This window comes from Lithobates pipiens, unplaced genomic scaffold (genome assembly GCF_037356315.1).
Source record: "Lithobates pipiens isolate NorthernLeopardFrog02 unplaced genomic scaffold, aLitPip1_a1.2 Scaffold_13, whole genome shotgun sequence".
Taxonomy (NCBI): domain Eukaryota; kingdom Metazoa; phylum Chordata; class Amphibia; order Anura; family Ranidae; genus Lithobates; species Lithobates pipiens.
This window is the reverse complement of record NW_027507718.1, coordinates 288,236,853-288,263,788: the sequence shown is the minus strand read 5'-3', so window position 1 is coordinate 288,263,788 and position 26,936 is coordinate 288,236,853. Positions and strand designations below refer to the sequence as shown.

The 26,936-nt window shown below is 41.2% G+C and overlaps 1 protein-coding gene across 1 annotated transcript; it reads right to left on the bottom strand.

Moving 5' to 3' along the window:
• Window positions 1–26,936, bottom strand: PLA2G12A (phospholipase A2 group XIIA). Its single transcript, XM_077476728.1, has 4 exons — window positions 26,178–26,936; window positions 4,900–4,976; window positions 2,414–2,579; window positions 1–828 (listed from the first exon to the last, which is right to left on the bottom strand). Exons 1-4 carry the CDS (start codon window positions 26,371–26,373, stop codon window positions 710–712), a joined length of 558 nt encoding a protein of 185 aa, XP_077332854.1. The 5' UTR covers window positions 26,374–26,936; the 3' UTR covers window positions 1–709.

Genomic DNA, 26,936 nt, shown 5'->3' with positions numbered 1-26,936 from the left:
CACATTTTAAAACAAGTTTATTATAAGCTAAATTATACAAACGAATAAACAAGAAAAACAAAACAAAAAACAAACACTATACATTACAGGATAACAAATGTCCATCCTGGGATTTAAAAACATTAATTGAATTAAAGTGCATGGTTTAAATTGTTCCTTCAAAAATTTCCCAATGGCATGTCAACAATGAAAAGGCACAGATTTATTATGACAAAACATTGAACAGAAGACCTAGAAGTTTAATAGACTAAAGTAAAATATTCCCAATAGAAAATGCTTTCCCGAGATACCAAATCTGAACAGACCCAGGCAGTTAAAGGGTAAACGTGTCTGATCAGTCCATGAAATAACCATGTAGTGAAATTTTCAGTGTACCTGGCTCTAGCGGACATTAGGAATATGGGTGAAATTAAATGGAAAAAAAAACAAAAACAAAAAAAAAAAAAAAACGAAACCTATTTATATAGTTAAATTTAAAAATCCTATTCATTAAATTATCCAGTTAGCAAATGTATAATAAAAGCCTATGCACACATTTATGTATGCATACCTATGTGAGAAAATTGCAAGAATATAATTTTTATAGAAACTATCCACAACTTAAACAAAAATATAGGTTTCCTTCAAAATACAAAATGCATTGAAATAAACTGGACAAGTATTCCTGATCCAGGCTCAATACTGCAATGACTATCCAGAAGTCCTTCTTTTAAAGGTCAATCTTCTCTTCATAGGGGCAGATGCAAGCAGCTCTTTGGCTTTCCATGAAGGGTTTGCACCCCAAATGTATGACTGCATCGAACAGGAGTTCTACTGTAGATTCACAAGCTAAGAGAAGAAAATAAAATTACTTTCAAAAGATAGAAATGTTATTAGGTGCAATAATAAAGTTGAACCATTCATTATAGTAAGCATATATGAAAACAATTAAATAAAATAAAACTAAGAAATAAAAAAAAAAAAGCGATGACATCTATTGAAGGACAACTCATTTGTGCAAAGGTTTTTCCAACAGGCCAAAAAAAACACACACATACACCTGATTTAGGAAAATATAATTCTCCCCATAGAAAAAGGCACACTGACTTCAATAAGCTTTCAGTGCATTTTGGAATGTTTAAGGTCTACTCTAGTCCGGTGTACTGTACCTCATGCGGTCTTCTAGAGCTGCATTATATATATATATATATATAAATAAATAAAAGAGAGCCTAGAGAGCCAGGAAAAGCCCTGTTTGGGGTTTATACATCTCCCAGGCTCCTCTCGTACACATTCAGAAATCTCTGATCCATGATCCAGTTCGGGTCTTGGTCCTCTTCCCCAGGCTAATTTAAGCTCACCTGAGCAGACAGCCTTTGCTCTCTGCCTGGGACATACAGACAAAGTTGGTCTGTGAAGAGAAAAAGGTTGGTAAAAGCTGTTAAGCAGTTTATGTAGAGACTGACAAGCAGTAGGCTTGTTCAGCCTGGTAGTTAGGGGCTGCATTGTGTAGTTATAGCCGAGACACGGCTAGGATTTGTGTTTTGCTACTTTTGTCCTTTATTTGTTTTCTAGAACACTGTGCAGCACCTGTATTTGGACTTGTATATAACACAAATAAACACAACACAGCACTGTTTGTCACTACATCACTGGATGTGGCATCTGTGCCTGAGCAACTGCTCATCCCAGGGAGCTTTATACCTGCTACCTGTCCCCCAGGTTACTAATAAATAAAAACACGTTATGCCCCTCACTACACGTGACTGAGGTGTATTTGGGCACCCTGATAACTCCCCTCATACCAATGCATTCCAGTAGGCACAGAATCCCTTTGAACTTTTATTGATACAAGATAGAGTAGAACTGTAAGGGATACAAACAAAAAGCAATTAATAAAAGATCATACAATTAGTGCCTCCCTTTCGATCTAGCTGAAGACAAAAATGGTAAGCATACCGAAGATGAATCCGGATGGCTAGCGTTGAACTTAGCGGCCGATGTGCTTGCTTCCAGTGTATTAAGAAAGCAAATGCATGGCTGCCACGTTTTGTTAAATTTAGATTGAGCATTGCCGAGAGTAGACAATAATTTATCATTAATCATTAGTCTCCTACCAACTCTTACTCTCAAGAGTGATGACTTGACAGGGAGGAAAAACTACCCAGGGAAAGGAGCTTGTCTACATATTACTACCAATGTCGGAAATGGATAAAAAGGGTCCTTCCGTACCTGTACCTTCTACTGACTTCCTGTATTGAGGCAGGAGCACAGTACGACTGCCAATTTGCATTGCTAAATTACTGTGTCAAGAGCAGGTCTGAAAAGGCAACTTTTCTAAAAGGACAACCAAGTCAGATGTTGCTTGGATGTATCATAGGAGTCCTAGGAATCTCCACCCGTACAAAGAAAATATGTAAAACTAGCTACTTACCTTTCACAGTCTCTGAAATACCCAGGGTCCTCTGTACATCTCGACATATTTTGGAGAGGCAGTTCTGGAACTGCTCATCACATTCATTCTTCAGGTTACCACATGTGTCATAGCAGCGGTCATGTTGATTGCAGCACTTTGTCATGGAGGGTATGCCAACATCAAACTGGTAAGACAGAAGAAACGTTCTACTTGACAGCAAAGCAAAACATTTAAAGTGGAACTTAATCCAAACACCACAAACAGAAAAATGCTATACAAATCATTTTTAATATTCAAAGCAAATTCATCCATCCATCCATGTACCATTGTTATTTTGTTGAGAAATCACTTTGAAAAACACCCCCTAGCATTTTCAGCCATGACCATCTCAAGTAAGGGCAAATGATTCATGCATTTACTTCCTGGAATCTATCTACCCTTAGCTCAGGCATTCAGGCAAAAAGGGTGCACTTAGATAAGAAAACCACTCCTTTCCTTTTTCCAAGAGAAAGAAAAAAAAATGTCCATGAAGATTCGTGGGATGTAGGACATCAGCCATAACTGTATTACCACTGACAGGTAATGTGAATCTTAACAATGGCACCTAAAAGTGGGTAGGACCGATTAGGCAGCAAATTAACAGGTTGTCCCTAAAGTTGATATTTTGAAAGCAGAAACAAAAGAGGCAAGTGCAGCACTCGCTTCAGGGTCCCAGAATAGATGTGAGGAATCAATGCTCTGACTCAAAGAATTGTAATGGTTAGAGGACTGGGTCACAGCAACTACAAAACTGAAGCTCTTGTGGGACGTTCCCAGTCTGCAGTGGTCAGGATCTACCAAAAAAGAGTACATTTCTACCAGGCTTGACAGGGCAATGTGGCATGTTTGGCTTTAGGTAAGCAGTCAAGCCTCTCAGAAGCCACAGCGACCTTTAGTACTAGTCCATGCCTGTAGGTAGTGGGATATAGCCAGGATGCTGAGCCTACCCTGTACACATCTCCGCTCAGACAATAGGATTCAACAGTTAAAAAACGTATTTGCTGCTTGTTGATATGTTGTGTATATCTCCCTATAATGAAGGTAATTGTATACATCTTCTATAATATATCATATCCACACACTAGTCCTACACAGCCCTATAAAAAGGTCACACACCTAGCAATTTTTTTTTCTATGACTTCCCTTTACTCCATATATTATGGGTTTTATATAGTTGTCAAACAAGAGCTAAGGTTTAGGTCATGGTGGGTTTGGTGCCGCATATCCCTACTGGCATCTATTAGTGTTTCCCTGAAAACACCAACCTTACAGTACAAGTATACATTAGGCTGTTTTCTTACTCTTGAATTTAACTTGCTCAAAGTATAGTCCATGCAATTTTCTATTACAGTCTGAGGACCAACTACATCTTGTTTTTTTGTAACCATGTTACAGCCATATTTAGGCTCCGCCAATGTTTTTTCTAGATGGAACCCTAGGTTACTGTTTACATTATGGAGAAATAAGGTCCACTAATATTCTCCTCTGCCCCAGAAATGTGATGTCCATGAGCTCCCTTGCTGGGGCCAGCATCTTCTTCCTGGGTGTTTCCAGTTGCAGGGTCTTCCACTGCCTTGACTGGACAGCAGGGGATAACCCACTCCCGCGCAAACGCACAGCAATTGGTTCAATCCAGCACCAAAGGTGTACTGAGAAAGTACAGTAAGCTGCGCAGACACTGAAAAATGAGAACTCCTGCTCTGCTAGAGTGGGCTTTGCTATGTGGCAGAGCAGTGTAAACTTTAGGAATAGATGGACAGAAATGAAATTACTTTTGAATTTGCCAGTTAAAAACAACTTTCAAATACACTTCATATGTGTGTTTAGCTTCTTGCCCTGAGTTCAGCTTTACATTTGCTGAAAAAAAAAAAACATACATAATATATATATATATATATATATATATATATATATATATATATATATATATATATATATATATATATATATATATATATATATATATATATATATACACACACACCAGGGGTCTCAAACTGGCAGCCCTCCAGCTATTGCAAAACTACAAGTCCCATCATGCCTCTGCCTGTGGGAGTCCTGCTTGTAACCGTCAGCCTTGCATGGGACTTGTAGTTTCACAATAGCTGGAGTGTCTCTCTCTCTCTCTCTCTCTCTTCCAAAACTTTCATCCAAATTTTTGCCTATAATAAGGGATTTGTCCTCCAAAAAGTTTGCAATATGGACAAAAGGACCTACTGCGCCCAAGTCAAAAAAGAAACAAAAGCAATACAACTGTATGGCGACTGGTAGATGTGAACATTCCCTCAACGTTTTCTCAGCAGCAACTCAAAGCATAATTCTTTCACGACAGGTTTCCTTTAAAGGAAAGAAGTCTTCAATCTTCTCCACATAGGAGTATGTTCAAAGGGGGACATAAATACAAACAAGAGGTACTGGATGACAATCAGGTTTGTACATGATGAAATAAATAAAGTTTTATTTACATGAAAACCAAACACAGGAGATCCACATCCATTAGGCGGTGAAGGTTTATAGCCATATCGTGGAGTTGGCTTGGAACCTATTGATAAAAAGAAATCTGTGTTAGTGGTACACTCATAGAAAACATCTTTATTTTCTTCCCATTTTCTGTGTTATTCCACCTTCTGTGTACATAACAGTGCACCAATTCTATATTCCCTCTATAATCATTTTGCATTTGAAAGAAAAAAAAAAATACACTGCATTGGCACTGAAAAAAAATGAAAATTGTTCCCTTTATTTCTCTGGCAGCATGAAACAAATTATAAAGTATAGCGTCAGCTTTCAAAAATACTTTCATCTGCAAAATGAATGTAATGTATGTACAGACTTTAGATGCAATCTAGTCAGCCAACTCACTGCCATCGCCTTCCTTGGCCAGGCAGTGTTTCTATGCTGGGCTCTGAAATGTCATGTATGTACCCTTCAGAGAAAAATAGCCCTCCTATTGCTGTTTTTTGTTGTTGTGTTTTTTTTTTTTTTTTTTGTATTTAATTACAGTTTTTATTACTTTTTTTTTTTTTTAAGAAGAAGATGCAGGACAACTGTGCAGCACATGGCCTTTAAGAACAAAAAGGTACGAAGAGATGAGACATACCAGCAAAATCAATGAACAAGTCAAAAACTTCACCTTTGGAACCCTTAGTTAAAAGGATCTGCTAGACTAGCCTCTGGTAATAAGATATTACTGGTCACAAGTACAAAAACAATATCAACAGAAATAATAATAATAAAAAACACACACACACACACACACACACACACACACACACACACACACACACACCTGTACCAGTGGTAAAAATGAAGAGGATGAAAATGAGGACAGAGACGGTCAAGTAAAACAGAGGAGGGGAAAAGGAATAAGTCGCCCAGATGTCAAGACGCACCCTGCCCCCCTAGCCAGATCCAAATTATAAATGAGGTAGGTAAATCAAGTGGGAGGAGTCTCCAAGAGGACCCAAAATCCCACGACTCAATTGCATTTGTCCAAGGAATTGTACAAGGAAGCTGTAAGGTATTCAATCCTCTTTATATCTTGGATCCTCATTTACAGCTTTATCATGGAGGAAGGCTCCCCTTTTTTCGCTTAAGAGCTAGTAAGCACCTTGCTGCTGTAAGCACATTGGGCTAGTAGTTGTCTGGAAGTTTCAGAAAACATTTATGGTTGAAGTCCCAAAAGAAAAGTTTTACGATTAAAAAGGGATCAAAGACCCAAAAGAGGGAGTGGATGAGAGTGTGAATGATCTGCCAAAAAGGTACAAGCACCAGGCAAGACAAGTAAATATGGTACAGTGTTCCCAGATCATTCTTGCAGAGCCCAACAGTAGATGGGTATATGGAGTGGAGCAGATCTGAGGTTTGATATCAATAAAATAATTTTATACTTATTTTCCTTATACAATGTGCAGATTGAGTTTTTGAAGACTTGGGACCATACGATTTCCCACATTTTCAGAGGAAGATCCTCCCCCAAGAATCTGCTCCCACTTTTTTATATATGCATACCTTGGGCAAGGGTAGAGACAAGAATTTTTTTTTTAAATCTGGCAAATTAGGCCTTTAGGAGGACAGACTCACCATGCACGCTCTTCAAAAGCTGTCAATTTGGAGAATAGTAGGGAGATTTTTAAAAAAATATGTATAGTGGTGAATTTGCAATAACTGAAGAAAGCCTGTCTAGGAAGAACATAAGCCCCCTGGAAGGATCATAATGTTCTAGTTCTAGCATCCACCAATTGACCAAAGGGAAACCCACTCCTCATCTTTCCAGAAGTGAGACATCCAGTATATCAGGTGTAAACAGAAGAGACGTTGCCAGAGAAGCTACAGAGATAAGGGGCTAGGACTGCTTAGCACATTTCCACAGAGTTCGAAGTTGAGACATAGGTCCCAAAAAGTGAGTGAGATGAAAGGTCGGATCACTGCTCCACAACATGAGGCTTGGATGAACGGGGCTGGATTTTTTATTTTTATAGATGGGCAGAAACAAAGCTTTCTGGTAATCAGTACCAATAGGTATTCTACAAATCACAAGGGGGGAAAAAAAAAAAAAAAAAAAAAAAAAAAAGAAGTTGATGTTGCCCAAAGCAACCAAACTCAACTTTTCTAATGTAAACCCAAAAAGCAGACATGAATCTGGTTGGTCGCTGGCAATATTCTTCTTTTCTTCAGGGTTTTTGTAAACACTCATCTTGTACAAAAACCAATTCATTTTAAAATAGAAATGAAAAGGCAAAACATTTGTGTATACATATAAACAAAAAAAAAAAAAAAAAAAAAAAAAAAACATTAGAAATACCGTCTTTCCTCTTTAAGTGATCACATAACCTCTGTTCTCAGCTGCATAAGGCACTCAAAGAGCTGGAGGAAAAACACCAGGACACTGATCTTCCCAGTGAATGGATGTGCGTGTGGGGGGTGGGTGAAAAAGTCTGATCATTGGAGGAGAGCAGACTGAATTTTGAGCACAGCCAGAAAACTGACCATGCTATACTCGCATGCCTAGTGTGGTCAGTTTTTAATAGCAGAGGGACTGAGAGAAAACACCAGGGATTTCACACAAAGAAACCAATACAAAGAACAGGATACTCTTTCGTGGTACAGCAAGTACATATCAGGAATATGACATTAACATGTTCTTTGGGGGGGGGGGGGGGGGGATGGGAGGGGCTTGACAACTATATATAAACAAACAATAAATAATTACCATCCATTAGTGTTGTCTTGAGAAACATTGCAAGATAAATATTTAAAAAACAGTCAAATATTATGGAAAATAAATTTACTGGCCGAAGGACAAGAGTGCTGGCAAAGCATGGAGATCAACAAGTTCTATAGCATTTATCACACCATCAAAATGTTATTGCAAAAACTCCTATCTGATAGAAAGTTGGTGATCTCACTTGTGCTGATATATTATCACATCACTGATACATTATCTGTAAAAAAAATCTTTGTTTAAAAGACCTTTGGATTACCTACCATCCTATACTTCTAGTGACAGAAGAATACAAGAAGTATAACAGAGTTTTGGCTTCTATGGACTTGTGTACAATTAGCCTGTTGGAAAATTCTCTCAATCAGTGTAAATGGCTATAGCCTGCAGTCCTGATCAGTATATTCTGACAGCAGGGAAATCTCATTGCTGTCAGAATACAATAGCTCGGTGGATTCCCCCATGCACATTAAAAGTGTAGATGGGGGAATTGAGTCATTTTCTCTTTCGTTCAACTCGCTAGCCAGCCTTAAGTAAAGCCCAATATAGAGATCGTATGTTCAAAATAATATAGAAGGTTCATCCGTTTAGAAAAAAGTAGTAAATAGTCGTTTTGTATTTCAAAGAACACTTATCCTAAAGGAAAAATAAAATAAATAAATATGGATGTTGGACTTGATCATTGCCCCATTAGAAAGCTTCCATAGTAATGAAGGTGGTGGGTGTTTCAGTGTTTGGATTCCCTCTTCCTCTCAGCCCAAAAGTGTACCCTCCTTCTCCCTTCCTGGGGAACACACAAATGTGCAAACAGCCCCCAGAAGACTGACTGCCCTGTACAGGCTGCAGTGGGGAGGAGGTGATGCCCCCACAGGACAGAGTGGGCAGAGAGCCCAGAAACTCCAGTCCCAGGCTCAGCTCCCCCCTTACTCTGCATGTTCCTGCACAGGAGCAGTGGTGGAGTTGTTGCTGGCAGAAAAGTGTAGTGTCTGGGGTGGGGGGCAATGGTGGAATTGTTGTTGGCAGAAAGGTGTCTCAGGTGCTGGGGTACAGTGACAAAGATGCTGGGAGGCAGGAAGATCCAGAGTCATGTGTAGTGGTAGGGGTGCTGGGTAAAAAGACAAAAGGTGTCAGGGTGCAGAATGTACTACTGGGTTCATTATAGGTGGAAATGTAAAAACCTGTCTTCTAAGCCTGCAGGGAGTCACCTGAAATGGTGTAGGCTACTAGACTATACTGGTGAGAGAGTTGACTGTGAAGGGAGTGGGCACATAAAGCCTAGGGGATAGTTTTATGGCATTTTTATTTACTTTTTTTTTTTATTGGCAATGGTGGTGATCTGCGATTTTTATCGTGACTGCGACATTATGACACATCAGACACTTTTTACACTATTTTGGTACCATTGTCATTTATACAGCGATCAGTGGTGCTATAAAAATGCACTGATTACTGTGTAAATGACAATGGCAGTGAAGGGGCTAACCACTAGGGGGCGATGAAGGGGTTAAATGTGTCCTAGGGAGTGATTCTAAGTGTGGGGGGGTGGGCTTCAAGTCACATGACATCGATCACCGCTCCCGATGACAGGGAGCGGTGATCTCTGTCATGACACAAGCCAGAATGGGGAAATGCCTTGTTTACATATCGAGTCCACTGGTCCCGCAGGCATGGTTGCGGTGTACATGGCGCACCTGCTATCCCCGGCTCTTAAAGGGGACATACAGGAACGCCCATTAGCCCACCATTGCCATTGTGCCGACGTATATTGGCATGCAGCGGTCAGCAAGTGGTTTGAAAAGTCAGAAGGCTTTTTTATCATAATGCAGTCTATGCATCGATTAAAAAAAAAAAATCGATTAAACTCTAATACTTACCTGAGCTCCATCTCGATCCAGTAATGTTGCATGAGAGTATTGGCTGTCCGGGACTCTCCCTCCTCATTGGCTGAGACAGGAGCAGGGCACCATTGGCTTCCGCTGCTGTCAAAGTCAGTGAGCCAATGAGGAGAGAGAGGGGACGGAGTTTAGCCTCAGCTCCCTGTCTGAATAAACACACAGAACAGCGGCTCAGCTGCCCCCATAGCAAGCTGCTTGCTGTGGGGGCACTTGGCAAGGGTGCAAAACCATTACACAGTGCAGGTAAGTATATCTTTTTTTTTTTTTTTTTTTTTTTATATCAATACTTTAATATCACTTTAATTGCAGATACTTCCAGCTTGTTTTTTTTTCAATAGCTATGCTACCTCTAATATCTGTAACTATCAAAAGCATTTACACGCACATAGAATAATCCTCTCTCTCCCATGACAGGTACCAGACAAGTACCACTACTGCTATGTGTATTTACTTTGGGAAATACAGGTCTATAATAAATCTAGTCCTTTGGATTTTGGAGGGCCTGCTGTTGTACTTCATAAAGTTAAAGAAAAGAACACTGCTGGATTGCGAAGCACCAGTGGGTTCAAATGATTCCTCTACTAGTTCACTTACTGAAGTTCAAATTGTCAGTCCAATTTATTATTATTACCGAGAGCTAGAGTGAAAGAAATCACAAATTTAGGGTTGTGACCAGAGGAATAGAGGATAAATCTTACAAATAAATGCTAGTTCTAGTGATACCAGGGATTCCATGCTTTGAAGGAATTTCCTCCAACTTTCTGTTTTGGCTATGCAACAGGAAGTGAAGGAAAACTCCACAAATGGCACACGTTGACAAAAAAAAAAAAAAAGGAACCATTTACTCGATCAAAAATGAAAAATTATTTTTGAAAATGGTGTGAGGGTCAATTTTACAAACTTGATAAATTGCATGAAGCCGCAAGGGGAATTTCTGGCCCCGGGGGGCCTCTGTCAGACCATATTCATAACATAAAGTGTTTGTAACTTTACACTGCATGCCAGCTGCCAGACTCTCTCTTTTATCCAGCTTTAACATGGAGTGTTAAGACAGCAGGTGGCCAGTAACATGTCCCCCAGCTACTCTTCTACTCCGAGCCAGGGCTACAGCCTCCTATTGTAGCCCTTAGATGCGGGTGGAGTCACGTGACCGGCCTGAAGATATCTGCAAAGGTATTTAGATGCTTTGGTTTCCACAATCACTTACACTGCAAGTTAGAGCTGAATAAGAGAGGGTCTGGCAGTACTTTTTTTTTTTAATACTACTAATAGCGGCAGGAGGGGAGGGGCACACCACACACACACACCTGACAGGCAGGGAGAGGAGGGGGGAGGAGGCCAGGGGAGAGCTGCGAATGATGGGGGGGGGGGGGGGCACATAAACTGACCACGGTGTCAGGGCTCAGAAGCCATGATAAACCGTGGTCCGTTTACAGGGGAGAGGGCAGAACCAGGCAGGATCAGCCAGGTATGTCAGATGATCCAAAGGATCAAATTACACAGCACAAGCTTTTTTGGCTAACAAACACTTGGTTCATGTGTGAACATAATCTAGGTATGGTTTCCATATGCTATTAAAATATTTGGTGCCAGTATCTATATATTGGTCAAGCATAAATTGCCAGTTTTACCAGAACATACATTATGGGACTATGGAAATACCCGTTAAAGGCTGTTTGCTCATTCTAAAGGGTATGTATAGTCAAAGCTTTATTTGTTTATTTTTGGATAGAGTAAAGGAGAGTAATAAAACTAAACCTCTATCCCATAGCTAAAACAAGACGCAAGAGGAAATTCTTCTAAGGGGTTCACCACACCTAGTGTCCCCTTTGGAATATTTTCCCTTTATTCCAATTCTGGTGATAAATAGAGTGAATCTCCTTGACAGGAGCACAGACAGCAATAAACCACCTGACAGGTATTCTAATACCTCCCCACTCTATCAAAATAAAAAATTACCTTTTATTATACTTGAAAAGTGGTACTAAACGCTCCCGGAAAGGTCAGTCGCATATAAATACAATATGACAATTATGTGCCTTTTAAAGATGTACCACTAGATATCGCCCTTTCCTTTTCCAATGCGCTTTGGAATCCCGACTGACGGCATACTGAGCCAAGCTGTAGAGATAGGTGCAGTGTCTACATCAGCTTTACTTCCCCAGCATTACATTGTAATACTGCAAGTGTGCTGACCATTAACTCAGCCTTGATATCCTCTTATTGCACATGCACTAGATTGATTCAGTGATGTGCAAAAAGGGCGGAAGGTCGGCTTTTCCCGGTCTGCTTAAAAGTGCATTGATTTCTTGAGCAATGCATTTACTACTGCTTTAACCACTTTCAGACCGGACCAATTTGCTGGTCAAGACCAGACCACTTTTTGCGATTCGGCACTGCGTCGCTTTAACTGACAATTGCGCGGTCGTGCAACGTGGCTCCCAAACAAAATTGACGTCCTTTTTTTCCCACAAATAGAGCTTTCTTTTGGTGGTATTTGATCACCCCTGCGGTTTTTATTTTTTGCGCTATAAACAAAAATAGAGCGACAATTTTGAAAAAAACGCATTATTTTTTACTTTTTGTTATAATAAATATCCCCCAAAAATATATAAAAAAACATTTTTTCCCTCAGTTTAGGCCGATACGTATTCTTCTACATATTTTTGGTAAAAAAAAAAAATCGCAATAAGCGATTATTGATTGGTTTGCGCAAAAGTTATAGCGTTTACAAAATAGGGATAGTTTTATAGCATTTTTATTAATAATTTTTTATTATTTTTTTTTTTACTAGTAATGACGGCGATCTGCGATTTTTTATTGTGACTGCGACATTGTGGGGGACCCATCGGACATTTTTGACACATTTTTGGGACCATTGTCATTTATACAGTAATCACTGCTATATAAATGCAGTGATTCCTGTGTAAATGACACTGGCAGTGAAAGGGTTAACCAGTGGGTGGCAGTGTAGGGGTTAAGTGTTCCTAGGGGTGTCTTACTAACTGTGGGGGGGTTGGGCTTTCATTTAGTGTACACTGATCTCTGCTCCAATCACATGGAGCAGAGATCAGCGTCACTAGTTGCTAGGCAGAATGGAAAAATGTTGTTTACACAGCATTTCCTCCATTCGGCGGCTCCGTGAGACGATCGCGGGGATGCCCGCGGCGATCGAGTCCGCGGGTCCCGCGACCGGACTCACGGGGGTCCCGACCAGCGCGGGAGCGCGCCGCCGGCGGCGCGCTTCCGATGGCAGGGCGGCATTGAATATTGGACGTACCTGTATGCCAATATGCCTGCCCGTGCCATTCTGTCGACGTACATCGTCGTGCGCTGGTCGGGAAGTGGTTAAGGATGATGGCAGAACTGTACAGATAATAAGAGAGTCAATTAATCAAAGTAAAATATTGAATGTGAGGTAAATAACAAAAAAAAAAAAAAGAGTTAAATCATGATAAAGTGATAAGTTCACTAAGCCCCCGTTCACACCGGTGCAACTTGTCATGCAATTTGACAATTCCAAATCGCATGACAAGTCACACCCCATTGCCAGCAATGGACCTGTTCATATCGATGCGACTCACGTCACAGCGATCATGAAAGAGTTCCTGCACTACTTTTTACCAAATTCATTGCGACTTGAATAGACTTCTGTTGTATGAACTCGCAAGCCACAATGAAATTGACAGTGCAATGTCACTAAAATGTGGCTTTAAAATCCTGCTGAAGTAGCGAGATTTCGAAGCCACACCAGTGTGAATGGGCGCTAATGAACGCACAAATTAATTTATCTGGTTTTATCATATAGCAGTAGGTGTGACGGAACCTATCCCCACACTCCACTTGAGTGCTTCCATCAGTATACCGCTTCCTAAGTCCTGGAACACGAGTCCAATGTATCTGGCTATAGGGACCCCCCCTCCCAAGAACCAGACAACACCAGTCTTGGAGTACATCAAGAATAGTCTTTTATTTGAGATTTCACACAAATATATACACCAGGTTGACTAAACCCTAACCTAATTAGCATGTTCTAATTATGGACCCAGACTAGTTGACTGAGAGATAAGACTTTTCAGGGTAAGGCCCCTTTCACACTGACGTCCCGTTCAGGCCTGTCTGTCAGTTTTTCAGGCGGACTCGAACGGATGCTCCATAGAGCTCTATGGAGAGTCGGATGTCAGCGGTGACAAGTCCGCTGACATCCGAGCCGCTCCGATCCGAAAAAGTGTGACGGAGGAAAAAGCAATTTTTCCATCCGTCTGCGGATCGGATGACGATGGACACTGTGGTCCGTCGTCATCCGATCTCCCATAGGGGAGAGCGGCGCTGTGACAGGTCTGTCCCTGCGCAGTGTGCAGAGACGGACCTGTCATCTCCCTGCTCAGCGGGGATCGACGGAGTGATCCCCGCTGAGCAAACGGATATCCACGGGGCGGATCACCACTGATCCGCCCCATGTGAAAGGACCCTAAGACTTTAGATCTCCTAGCTCACTGACTAACTATTCAATACACATTACTATAAACATCAACACAGGGTTAATTAGCACAAACAACAATGTGTGGAATACTCTTACAAGCCAGACTAGACTCATTTACTCAACAGACAGGTGTCTGGAGTTCATGACATTAGCATCTAGCAGGTTGTATTGCAACAGTTATTCAGTCTATTGCTAATATGGCAAATACATATCCAGAGTCTGTGTGTGCCTCAGGGGTCCCCAGGCATACAGCTTACAAAGAACACTGTTCCCCCAAATGTCAGGGCCCATAATCGCAAGGCAAGAGGCTTGCATTCAGTCCCGACTAGGTCTGTCACAGTGGGTATTTTAGCAAAGTACAAAATAACAATGAGGGGAACCCTGCACTGCTTAGTAAGGAAAAAGTATACAATGTATCCGTGTGGAAATGTTCTGCCCTGAGCTCAGGAATGAAAATAAATTGTAACATTTCACCAGAGGAAGATCATTCTGTGGATGAAAGCACACTAGAATGTTTTCACCATATCTTATTTCTGCGTTTTTTTTTTTTTGTTTTTTTTTACAGAATCAACTTCCTATGGTGCAGCGTTAGCACGTAAAAAAAGCCAAGAAATAATGCCAAATTTAGGGTTTTTTTCACATTGAGGCATCAGCAGCAAAGCGCCACTATGTTGAGCTGCGCTTTACTGTAGTTTTTGCAGAGGTTTTTGGCCGCTAGTGGGGCGCTTTTGTCCCCCACTAGCGCCCGAAAAGGGTTAAAACCACCTGCAGCGACACTTTGCCGCCACTACCCATTCATTTCACCGCTCCAAAGATGCTGCTTGCAGGAGTTTTTTTAAACGTCCTGCCATCGCATCGCCTCAGTGTGAAAGCCTGAGAGACTGAAGGGGAGTCGTTTTTCAGGTGCTTTACATTCACTATGCTTAGCCCTGAAAAAAGCCTCATCATGAAAGGGGTCTAAATAATAAATATTACAAAACAAATATCTGATGGGTGTTTTTTCGTGGATTGACTACTTTGGTAATAAATCTCAGAGTTATTTTAACAAAAAAAATAAAAAATCTATGCAGTATTTATATCTTAGTGAACTGACCCATAAGAGTTGTTTATGACCTTAAACATCCTCAATAATGAGAACATACTTACAATATAATAAAGATGTATATAATTACACAATTGGCATGTTACATATTAGAAAGCCAGGTCTTTTTTCTGAAGACAAAGGATAATGTGTAACTTGTTTCTAAAATCAGATACACAATATCTAGCCATTTCTTGGTCTACCTGACCTTGGCTTGGTATCAAAAGAGCCCCCGATTTTCCTTTTTATCAGGGCCATTTGGGCGATTTCGGTTATCATTATGATTTCAAAAGGATCCAAAATAAAAAAAAAGGGATAATAAATGGTTTCAAGTCATTGCTATCCTTAAAAAAAAAAAAAAAAAAGTTTTTTTGGCATGATTAGTCATATTTTCAATAATAATGCCAATTTCTTCCAGAGTATGCAGACTTTTGAGCACAACTGTACACACTGATTTTACTGTTGTGGGTTGAGTAACACTTTAAAGTCCTCATTACAGCACTAGCTTCATGTAGCCATACTTATTGCTAATAAAACAAGAAAAAAAAAAAAGAAGAACCCCCCCCACACACACACACACACACACAAATAGGTCAAGTTCCTCTATTTGATGAACATGGGTTCATTTAAAAGTGTATGCACTACAATGCAAACAACAGATTTTGTTATGCACAAAGCTGAATAAGGGATGAGCATATTGCGTATTAGGAGCAATAAAAACAATGTCTCAAAGTCCAACTTACAATTACTTTATTACTTGAATACATTTCAATTTAAAGTGAAACTAAGAAAAGACAGTAGCTTGTGTTTTTCCCTGACATTCATTTCATTCACTAATAGAAAAGAAAATACTTGGTATTGGAATGGAAGAACAGGTGATGGTGGGCCAAGAACAAGATCATGTCTGTCAGAGTGATTCTATATCCCTGTGTAAAGCTTTGACTGATGTTATTTTTACAGAAAAGTCACAGCTTACAGAGAGCCATCTCCCATCTTCAGGAAGCTCCCATTTAAAGCAGTATTAAACCCAAGAACAAATATTTATTATATTGCAGCTTACCAAATCTTAGGTGTGGTGGCTGCATTAGATTTCCTTTTTTAGACTTCCTCTCCTGTTTTTTTTTTATATCTGGTGATCTGGCCAGTAAATCTGTCTGACAGGGGTACTTAAAATGATCGTCTTTTATTTATTCATGTAAAACCTTTATCCTAAAAAAGGAGAAAAATCAGTTTGCTCTAAAACAGGGGTGGCCATCCAGTGGCCCGGGGACCACATGTGGCCCGCGACCTCCTGCTCTGAAATGGTGGGTTAGCAAGCCCAGATCGCAGGTTGCCGACCCATCATACCACAGCATTGGTGTTGTGAATGAAGCTGGTGGAAGAAAACACCTGCAGAGCAGATAACCCAAAGCACTACCCTGCACCCGCGGTGTGGGTAATCATCAGTGTGAAAGCAGTTTAGGCCCTTTTCATACGATCGGCCCTACCCAAATCAGATCCTCAATTCACATCTACAGAGTGGCAGATGTAAAACAGACTTTTGCCCGTTTACTCCCGCGTGCCTCCAATCCGGTCCTAAAAATCTGATTAAAAAAAAAAGAAAATAGAAAGGAGTTCGCCCCCTTCCATCTGGGTGGATCGGATCGGAGAACCTATAGAGTAGCCGTGACCTGTCATCCACCTGCTCCGCTCATTGTAGCCCGCAAGTGGTTACCAAGTTGCTTAAGTGGCCCTCGCTCTTAAAAAGGTTGGGCACCCCTGCTCTAAAAGATTATAAAGTCTGAGCTGCCATTCAGATTCAGTTTGTTAGTGTATTTACTTGCTAGTACATCTAACACTCACCTCCCCTAATACTGACTATGCTGCTGTCCAAAAGGTGCCCCCTGTGCTCCTTCATCCAGTGGGGAGGCACTCTAATAATGGCCAGAAACCAGAGGGGGGGATCCTTAAAAAAACTAGTGCAGCAACTACATCTAATGTTTGGTAAGCTGCAATATATAACATTTTTGGTTTTGGGATTAACACTGCTTGAAGTGTAGGGAGGGAACAAAGGATATGGTGGTATATGCTTCCGGGAAAGGGGAATTAACCACTTAAGCCCCGGACCACTTGGCTGGCCAAAAGACAAGACCACTTTTTGCAATTCGGCACTGCGTCGCTTTAACTGACAATTGTGCGGTCATGCGACGTGGCTCTCAAACAAAATTGACGTTCTTTTCCCCACAAATAGTGCTTTCTTTTGGCGGTATTTAATCACCTCTGCGTTTTTATTTTTTGCGCTATAAACAAAATAAAAAATTATAAAAAATTATAAAATAAATATATATATATATATAATATATTTTTCACAATAAGCGTTCGATTGGTTTGGGCAAAAGTTATAGTTATATATATCTACAATATAGGGGATAGTTTCACGCCATTTTTATTAAGATTCGTTTTTTTGTCCGTCGGACTAGCACACATACGAACGGATTTCTCAATAGGAACTGGGTCCAGGCAAGAAAAAATTGAAACACACCCACAGCCCACACACGATCGAATTGTCCAACCTTTGCGGTTGAAAAGTCCGGTCGTGTGTACGTGGCATTAGAGAGATCTGAGCCTCAATATAAATCAGGGCCATCTAACACTGACTCAAAAGCCAGGCCTTCTGACTATTTAAAAAATAAAATAGATAAAATCCACTGCTGCTCAGTGACATGAAAAGTCGTATCTTCGCTCACTAGTGGCAAAAAACAAGATTATTAGTTGGGGGAAAAAAAAAAAAAAAAAAACACAAACACACCACACCCATACACACACACACTTTTTATTTTTTACTAAGAGGAGGTAAAGTCAATTTCTGACTATAACATGGAAGCCCTAACAAAAATTTCAAAAATAAATAAAAAACATATTCCAGAATGCCTGGCCGAGACCATTGTTATATTTGCGCATGAACAGAATCTCACAGCCCATATGCACCCATCAGCCAAACACTCCTTGTGGGTTTGGCAACATGAACATAATAGGTAGCAGGGGTCCCAAATTAATTCTCACTTGTTAATAGTGAAAAAAAATGACAGGATGTTTACAACAACATTTTCCAATCCTGTAAGTGGCGTTAGGGGTGGAGGAACAACAAGAGAAAAGGTTAGTTGACTAGGTAAAGTTTCACTCGAACACCTTATCACCAGTCATTTGCATATATGTGACAGTGTGGCAGTGGGCCTTATAGCCAAGCTACCACATATACAGTATCTCACAAAAGTGACTACACCCCTCACATTTTTGTAAATATTTTATAATGAGTACACTGCTAAGTGAAAAACTCCAAATTAGGCCCAAAGGGTCAATATTTTATGTGGCCACCATTATTTTCCTGCACTGCCTTAACCCTCTTGGGCATGGAGTTCACCAGAGCTTCACAGGTTGCCACTGGAGTCCTCTTCCACTCCTCCATGATGACATCACAGAGCTGGTGGATGTTAGAAACCTTACGCTCCTCCACCTTCCATTTGGGCATGTCCCAAAGATGAACAATAGGGTTTAGGTCTGGAGACATGCTTGGCCAGTCCATCACCTTTATCCTCAGCTTGTTTAGCAAGGCAGTTGTTGTCTTGGAGGTGTGTTTGGAATCGTTATGTTGGAATACTGCCTTGTGGCCCAGTCTCTGAAGGGAGGGAATCATGCTCTGCTTCAGTATGTCACAGTATATGTTGGCATTCATGAACTGTAGCTCCCCAGTGCCAGCAGCATTAATGAAGCCCCAGACCACGACACTCCCACCACATTTTTGTCTTTGTAAAATATAAAGGTAAGTAACTCCTGCGCTGTCAAGATGACGGTGAAGATAGGGGGCTAAATACATTTCAGCAAACACCTGATTAACTTATCCCAAGCAGAAAACAATATATATATATAAATGTATACATGATGGCGTTGCACTGTGTGTGTGGTATACAAATGTGTATCAACTGAATATTCAAAATATATAAAATACCATGTAATGGAGAGAAAAGAAAAAAAAAAAAAAAAAAAAAAAGGGTCTAGAAACAAATATATGGAATCTATATAACAAATTGTGACATCGAATGAATAAGTGAACAAATAGATAAACAGTGATAAAGTCCAACATGCACCACTGAGTGTGCAATAAAGCTGGATAAAACCAATATAGTCCGGTAGTGAGAGTGATAAAACAAGAAACAAATTCCACTGTAACAACCTGAAATAATGTTCTACACAAATAGTGAATCCTGAGCAATCAATCGATCGGTGCCCAGCTAATCTTCTAATATTGGCACCTCTGTGTGCACAAGCCTCTTACCTTACTGCCTTAAGGTATATGGCATAGAAGGAATTATAGGTGATCTTCAAACATCCTTTTGACCAGCTCCAGTGAACTTAAACGATTGTCGTCTCAGTATGCGAGGTTTAGATAAAGAAAAAAAAAAAAAAAAAAAAAAAAAAAAAAAGCAGCCCATATGAGCCCATATCCCATATGAAGTAGCTTTTTGGCGACACGCATAATAAATGAACTCAATTATTATATAGAATAGCTGGCATCAATCTACAAGCACCGAGCTTGTATCTTTCTGCCCAGATTTTGTCGTTAGATGTTCAGGTCCTTCTGTTACTATCCTCAGTACGCAGGGGGAGTTTTAGGCACAAAGAAAGGAAATCCTCTGATGAAGTCATGTGATGTGACGATACGCGTCAGGATTGGAGCAATAGGTTTACCAGGAACTGGCTGTACATACGAGCTCGGTGCTCATGGATTGCTGGTATTTTACTGCTTTTAAACGTCAGTGTTTGCTTTTACTCTGCTTGTGTTTAATAAACCTTGTTATACGGGATTACACTATGGGCATTTCCTTTCTTTGTGCCTAAAACTCCCCCTGCATACTGAGGATAGTAACAGAGGGACCTGAACAACTAACTACAAAATCTGGGCAGAAGGACACGAGCTCGGTGCTCGTGGCTTGATGCCAGCTATTCTATATAAATAAGTGAGTTCATTTATTATGCGTGTCACCAAAAAACGACCTCATATGGGATTACGCTATGGGCTGCCTTTTTTTCTCTAAACCTCGCATACTAAGACCACGATTGTTTAAGTTCACTGGAGCTGGTCAAAAGGACATTTGAAGATCACCTATAATTCCTTCTATGCCACATACCTTACGACAGTAAGGAGAGAGGCTTGTGCACACAGAGATGGGCACCATTAGAAGATTAGCTGGGCACCGATCGATTTATTGCTCACGATGGTGGGATTCACCATTTGTGTGGAACATTATTTCAAACTGTTACAGTGGAAGGTTTCTTGTTTTATCACTCTCACTACCGGACTATATTGGTTTTATCCAGCTTTATTGCACACTCAGTGGTGCATGTTGGACTTTATCAAACTGTTTATCTATTTGTTCACTTATTCATTTGATGTCACATTTTGTTATATAGATTCCATATATTTAGTTCTATACCTTTATTTCCCCCCCATCACATGGTATTTTATATAATTTTGTATGTTGAGTTGATACACATTTGTATACCGCACACACAGTGCAACACCATCATATAGACTAGGGCTGAAACAATTAATCGACAACTAATCGATTATGAAATTAATAAATTACTATTGTCATAATAGAGTAATCGGCCAGTAACATAATGGGGTTAACAAAAAACTAAAATTAGCCCTTTATAGTACAAAAAGAGCAAATCGCTACTGTAAATATTACTTTCACTGTCCCATACAAAAAAAATGAATTATATATAATTTTAGTTTTTTTAACCCCATTATGTTACTAAACATCTCAGGCCTGGGTCACACCTCTGTGTTTTTTGCAGAAACACACTACAGTTCATTCACATGGTTTCCTATGGGACACATTCACAGCCATGATTTTTTCAGCTGCTGCGTATTTGGAAAAGACCAGTGGGGCCACGCTATCCTCATCTGGTTGCCGCCACACACGCTTGACACCATCTGAACCAAATAAATTTATCTTGGTCTCATCAGACCCCAGGACATTATTCTCGTAATCCATGCCCTTAGTCTGCTTGTCTTCTGCAAACTGTTTGCGGGCTTTCTTGTGCATCATCTTTACAGGAGGCTTCCTTCCGGGACGACAGCCCTGCAGACCAATTTGATGCAGTGTGGGGCGTATGGTCTGAGCACTGACAGACTGACCCCCCCACCCCTTCAACCTCTGCAGCAATGGTGGCAGCACTCATACATCTATTTCCCAAAGACAAGCTCTGCATATGACGCTGAGCACGTTCACTCAACGTCTTTGGTCGACCATGGTAGAACCTCTCCTGTTAAACCACTGTATGGTCTTGGCCACCATGCTGCAACTCAGTTTCAGCGTCTTGGCAATCTTCTTATAACCTAGGCCATCTTTATGTAGAGCAACAATTCTTTTTTTCAGAGCCTCAGAGTTCATGTCATGAGGTGCCATGTTGAACTTCCAGTGACCAGTAAGAGAGTGAGAGCGATAACACCAAATTTAACACATCTGCTACCCATTTTCACCTGAGACCTTGTAACACTAAAGGAGTCACATGACATCAGGGAGAGAAAATAGCTAATTGGGCCTAATTTGGACATTTTCACAGGGGTGTACTCACTTTTGTTGCCAGCGGTTTAGACATTAATGCCTGTGTGTTGAGTTATTTTGAGTGGACAGCAAATGTACACTGTTATACAAGCTGTACACTCACTACTTTACATTGTAGCAAAGTGTAATTTCTTCAGTGTTGTCACATGAAAAGATATAATAAAATATTTACAAAAATGTGAGGGGTGTACTGACTTTTGTGAGATACTGTACATATGCATACAGCCGGTGTACCTTGTTTGTTCTGAGAGTGAGCTCACTCAACACTACCAGGACAGTGACAGCACTGTCACCGTTCCAGTGGGGTGTGCTCCTGATCCATGTGATCTCTGTTACAGCTAATCACAGTAATCACACACACATGTAGCTGAATGGATACAGACACTGGGATTTGTTAGAATCCCATACACAGTTCAATTCATGAATAAGGTTGCTCCATCAAATATCATGGGTATCAGTCTGCACAATGGTATCCAATTTGGTATACATCACATGAAAATATCTTTACAATTTAGCCAACTCCAACCTGAATGTAAACAGGCACATGCCGTTCTTTACAGCTTATCTGCAATATAACATTTTCTTTATCTAAAACACTATGTAAATCCTGTTGAGAAATGTTTTACTTTGTCAATGGCAAACATCAGCAAATCCTCTGAGCAAACAGCTCATTGCTTTTTCAAAAGGGCGAATAGAAATAGAAAAAAGGATCACACAATTATAAAATATTTGGACCCTACTACCACATATACGTGGTTCAGACTTAATCTTTATGGCATTACCTCCTTATTCCAAACTTTCTGCTCTCCCCCCCCAGCTACTTTCTTCATTTATTTACAGTGACTACAAGTAGTATTCAACCCCCTGCAGATTTAGCAGGTTTGATAAGATGCAAATAAGTTAGAGCCTTCAAACTTTAAACAAGAGCAGGATTTATTAACAGATGCATAAATCTTACAAACCAAAAAGTTATGTTGCTCAGTTAAATTTTAATACATTTTAAAACATAAAAGTGTGGGTCAATTATTATTCAACCCCTAGGTTTAATATTTTGTGGAATAACCCTTGTTTGCAATTACAGCTAATAATCGTCTTTTATAAGACCTGATCAGGCCGGCACAGGTCTCTGGAGTTATCTTGGCCCACTCCTCCATGCAGATCTTCTCCAAGTTATCTAGGTTCTTTGGGTGTCTCATGTGGACTTTAATCTTGAGCTCCTTCCACAAGTTTTCAATTGGGTTAAGGTCAGGAGACTGACTAGGCCACTGCAACACCTTGATTTTTTCCCTCTTGAACCAGGCCTTGGTTTTCTTGGCTGTGTGCTTTGGGTCGTTGTCTTGTTGGAAGATGAAATGACGACCCATCTTAAGGTCCTTGATGGAGGAGCGGAGGTTCTTGGCCAAAATCTCCAGGTAGGCCGTGCTATCCATCTTCCCATGGATGCGGACCAGATGGCCAGGCCCCTTGGCTGAGAAGCAGCCCCACAGCATGATGCTGCCACCACAATGCTTGACTGTAGGGATGGTATTCTTTGGGTCGTATGCAGTGCCATCCAGTCTCCAAACGTCACGTGTGTGGTTGGCACCAAAGATCTCGATCTTGGTCTCATCAGACCAGAGAACCTTGAACCAGTCTGTCTCAGAGTCCTCCAAGTGATCATGAGCAAACTGTAGACGAGCCTTGACATGACGCTTTGAAAGTAAAGGTACCTTACGGGCTCGTCTGGAATAGAGACCATTGCGGTGGAGTACGTTACTTATGGTATTGACTGAAAGGAGCTCCTTCCTTGTTGTCCTTGGGTTAGCCTTGACTCTTCGGACAAGTCTGGCCTCGGCACGGGAGGAAACTTTCAAAGGCTGTCCAGCCCGTGGAAGGCTAACAGTAGTTCCATAAGCCTTCCACTTCCGGATGATGCTCCCAACAGTGGAGACAGGTAGGCCCAACTCCTTGGAAAGGGTTTTGTACCCCTTGCCAGCCTTGTGACCCTCCACGATCTTGTCTCTGATGGCCTTGGAATGCTCATTTGTCTTTCCCATGTTGACCATGTATGAGTGCTGTTCACAAGTTTGGGGAGGGTCTTAAATAGTCAGAAAAGGCTGGAAAAACAGATAATTAATCCAAACATGTGAAGCTCATTGTTCTTTGTGCCTGAACTACTTCTTAATACTTTAGGGGAACAAAACAGAATTCTGTTGAATTGAGGGGTTGAATAATAATTGACCCTCTGAATAAACTTTTCACTATTTAAAAAAAAAATTAAACAAAGAAATAACATTCTTTTTTGCTGCAGTGCATTTCACACTTCCAGGCTGATCTACAGTCCAAATGTCACAATGCCAAGTTAATTCCGAATGTGTAAACCTGCTAAATCTGCAGGGGGTTGAATACTACTTGTAGGCACTGTATATACTTCTCCGATCCTTTTTACATTTTTATTTTTTGTTATGAACAAATTGTGTTCTTATTCACCAAAATGTACAATAAATTTAGTACTGTATAATTTATTAATTATTCTACCTTTTGTCTTTTCTTTAATTCATCTGTTATGCTCCGTGTGTGTCAGTCTAATCATTTAACTTTTTCCCCCTCTCTGTATTGTTTTTTTTTTTTTGTAAAAAACTCAGTAAAACGTAAAAACTGAATTAATCCTAATGCTAGTTGTAGCCAATAGATGTCAAACAGGTAGGACACAAACAAACAGCCTGAGAGTTCATATTTCTGCTATGGTGGCAAGACGCAGAATCACTGCCAGACACCTCTGGCGTCAGCTTATCTTGGAGGAAACAGATCTGTCATTCCAACACATAGAATACTATCTCCCTGAGCTTGATTAGTCAAGGGAGTTCTCCCACCACCCACACATACAAGGTCAACCAAATCCCCACTATGATTAATTGCTCAAACAAAAATGTAAATATATACAAGTTCTTAGATGTGGTGACTGCATTCATTTTCTTTCTTAAGCTTTAAAAATGTGGGTTTTTTTTTTTTTTTTTTATGCAATTAAAACACCAGTCATGAACATAGAAGGCCCTGTTCACACCTGGGCGTTTTTGGGAACGTGGCAGAATCGCTGCGACTTTGCTTGCGATCTTAAAAATGCACTACAATCACAAAACAATTGTTTAGGTGCCATAGGATGCATTAAGGTGAAGAAAAAAAACCCGAAAGTTTACAACCCCTTTAAATCACGGCATTGGGGGCACGCGCTCGTCGCATACTTCGTGACTGTGCCCACGGGTCCCATGGACTCGATATCTGCCAGGGGGCGGTGATCATGTCACGAAGCGGCAGAATGGGGAGATGCCCTTCTAAACAAGGCATTTCCCTGTTCTACCTAATGACATGACAGGGATCCACTGTTCCCTGTCATGTCAGTGTTAGTCAATCCCCCCCCCACAGTTAGAATCACTCCCTAGGACACACTTAACCCCTTGATCGCCCCCTAGTGTTTAACCCCTTCCCTGCCGGTGTCATTTACACAGTAATCCGTGGATTTTTATAGCACTGATCGCTGTATAAATGACAATGGTCCCAAAATAGTGTCAAAAGTGTCTGATGCATCCGCCATTATGTCGCAGTCACGATAAAAAACGCAAATCGCCGCCATTACTACTACAAAAAAAATAATAATAATGCCATAAATCTATCTCCTCTTTTGTAGGCGCGATAACATTTGCGCAAACCAATCAATACACACTTATTGCGATTTTTTAAATAAAAATATGTAGAAGAATGCATATCAATTTTTAAATTGTCTTTGTTTATAGCGCAAAAAATAAAAATTGCAGGAGGTGATCAAATACTACCAAAAGAAAGTTCTATTTGTGGGGGAAAAAAAAGGACGTATATTTTGTTTGGGTGCAATATTGCACGACCGCGCAATTTTCAGTTAAAGCGACGCAGTGCTGTATCGCAAAAAGTGCTCTGGTCAAGAAGAGGCTAAATCCTTCCGGGGCTGAAGGGAAACATTTTTGTTGCAAGGTAAAAAACGCAGGAAAAATGTATGTGAATGGTCCCTAAGAGGGAACTGTGCCTCAGTGCGAGTAGAGCCCCCCCAATCACACACACAGCCCAGGTACTATATGGGAATCAGGTGAGTGGAGCCCCCCCCAATCACACACACACACACACACACACACACACACACACACACACACACACACACACACACACCTCAGGTACTATATGAGAACCAGGTGAGTGGAGCCCCCCAATCACACACACAGCTCAGGTACTATATGGAAATCAGGTGAGTGGAGCCCCCGAACACACACACACCCCCCCAGGTACTATATGGGAATCATTTGAGCGGAGGCCCCCCAATCACACACACACAACCCAGGTACTATATGGGAATCAGGTGAGCAGAGCCCCCCAATCACACACTCACACACACACACACTACGGGAAGGAGCTGACTGGTGACTTGCACTATCCAGCTGTCATTACCATCTCTGCATTTAAAGCGGCACAGTCCGTCCTCGCCCCCCAGCAGGTCCAGAGCCGCGTTCAGGTACATATCAATCTTATGGACTCCGTTCCGGATCCTCTTCAGGGTCATCCTCCAGTCCGGGGTCTCCGGCTGCTGCTGGCTGGATCCTAAAGAGCTGGAGCAGAGTAGGAAGAGCAGCAGGATCCGGATCATCCTTGAATGTCTGTACAACGGGCAGCTGTCTGCTCACCACACAACTCTCCGGCCACAAAGCATGTGACACGCGACACTCCAGACCTCTCAGATCTCACTATCCGTTCTGCTAGAACGAGCTCCCTTCTACACACAGACCAGCACCTCTGCTCATCCTTACGGTCAGCTGGGCTCTCCTCTACGGCATGCGGGCATGACAACACAGTCTGAGCAATCCTTGAGTGGCATGACATCATCATTACGTGACACCTGCCAGTGGGCGCTCACCCCTCTCCTGTACACAAGTGATAGGGCTGCCTGCAGGGAAGACACGCCCAGAGGTTGAGGTCACTCGCTTACTGTACAGGAGGGGTTTGGGCTGTCTGAGGGGAAGGCACGCCCAGAAGTGAGGGCCGCTCACCTGTGCAAGAATGACAAGGCGACCTGAGGTACACAAGGGATAGAGCGGACACGCCCATAACTGAGGGAAGAACACGCCTGTAGAGAAGCGATAGGGTCAGCCTGAGGGGAAGACACGCCCAGAACTGAAGGTAGAACACGTCTAAGACTCCTATAGAAGAGCG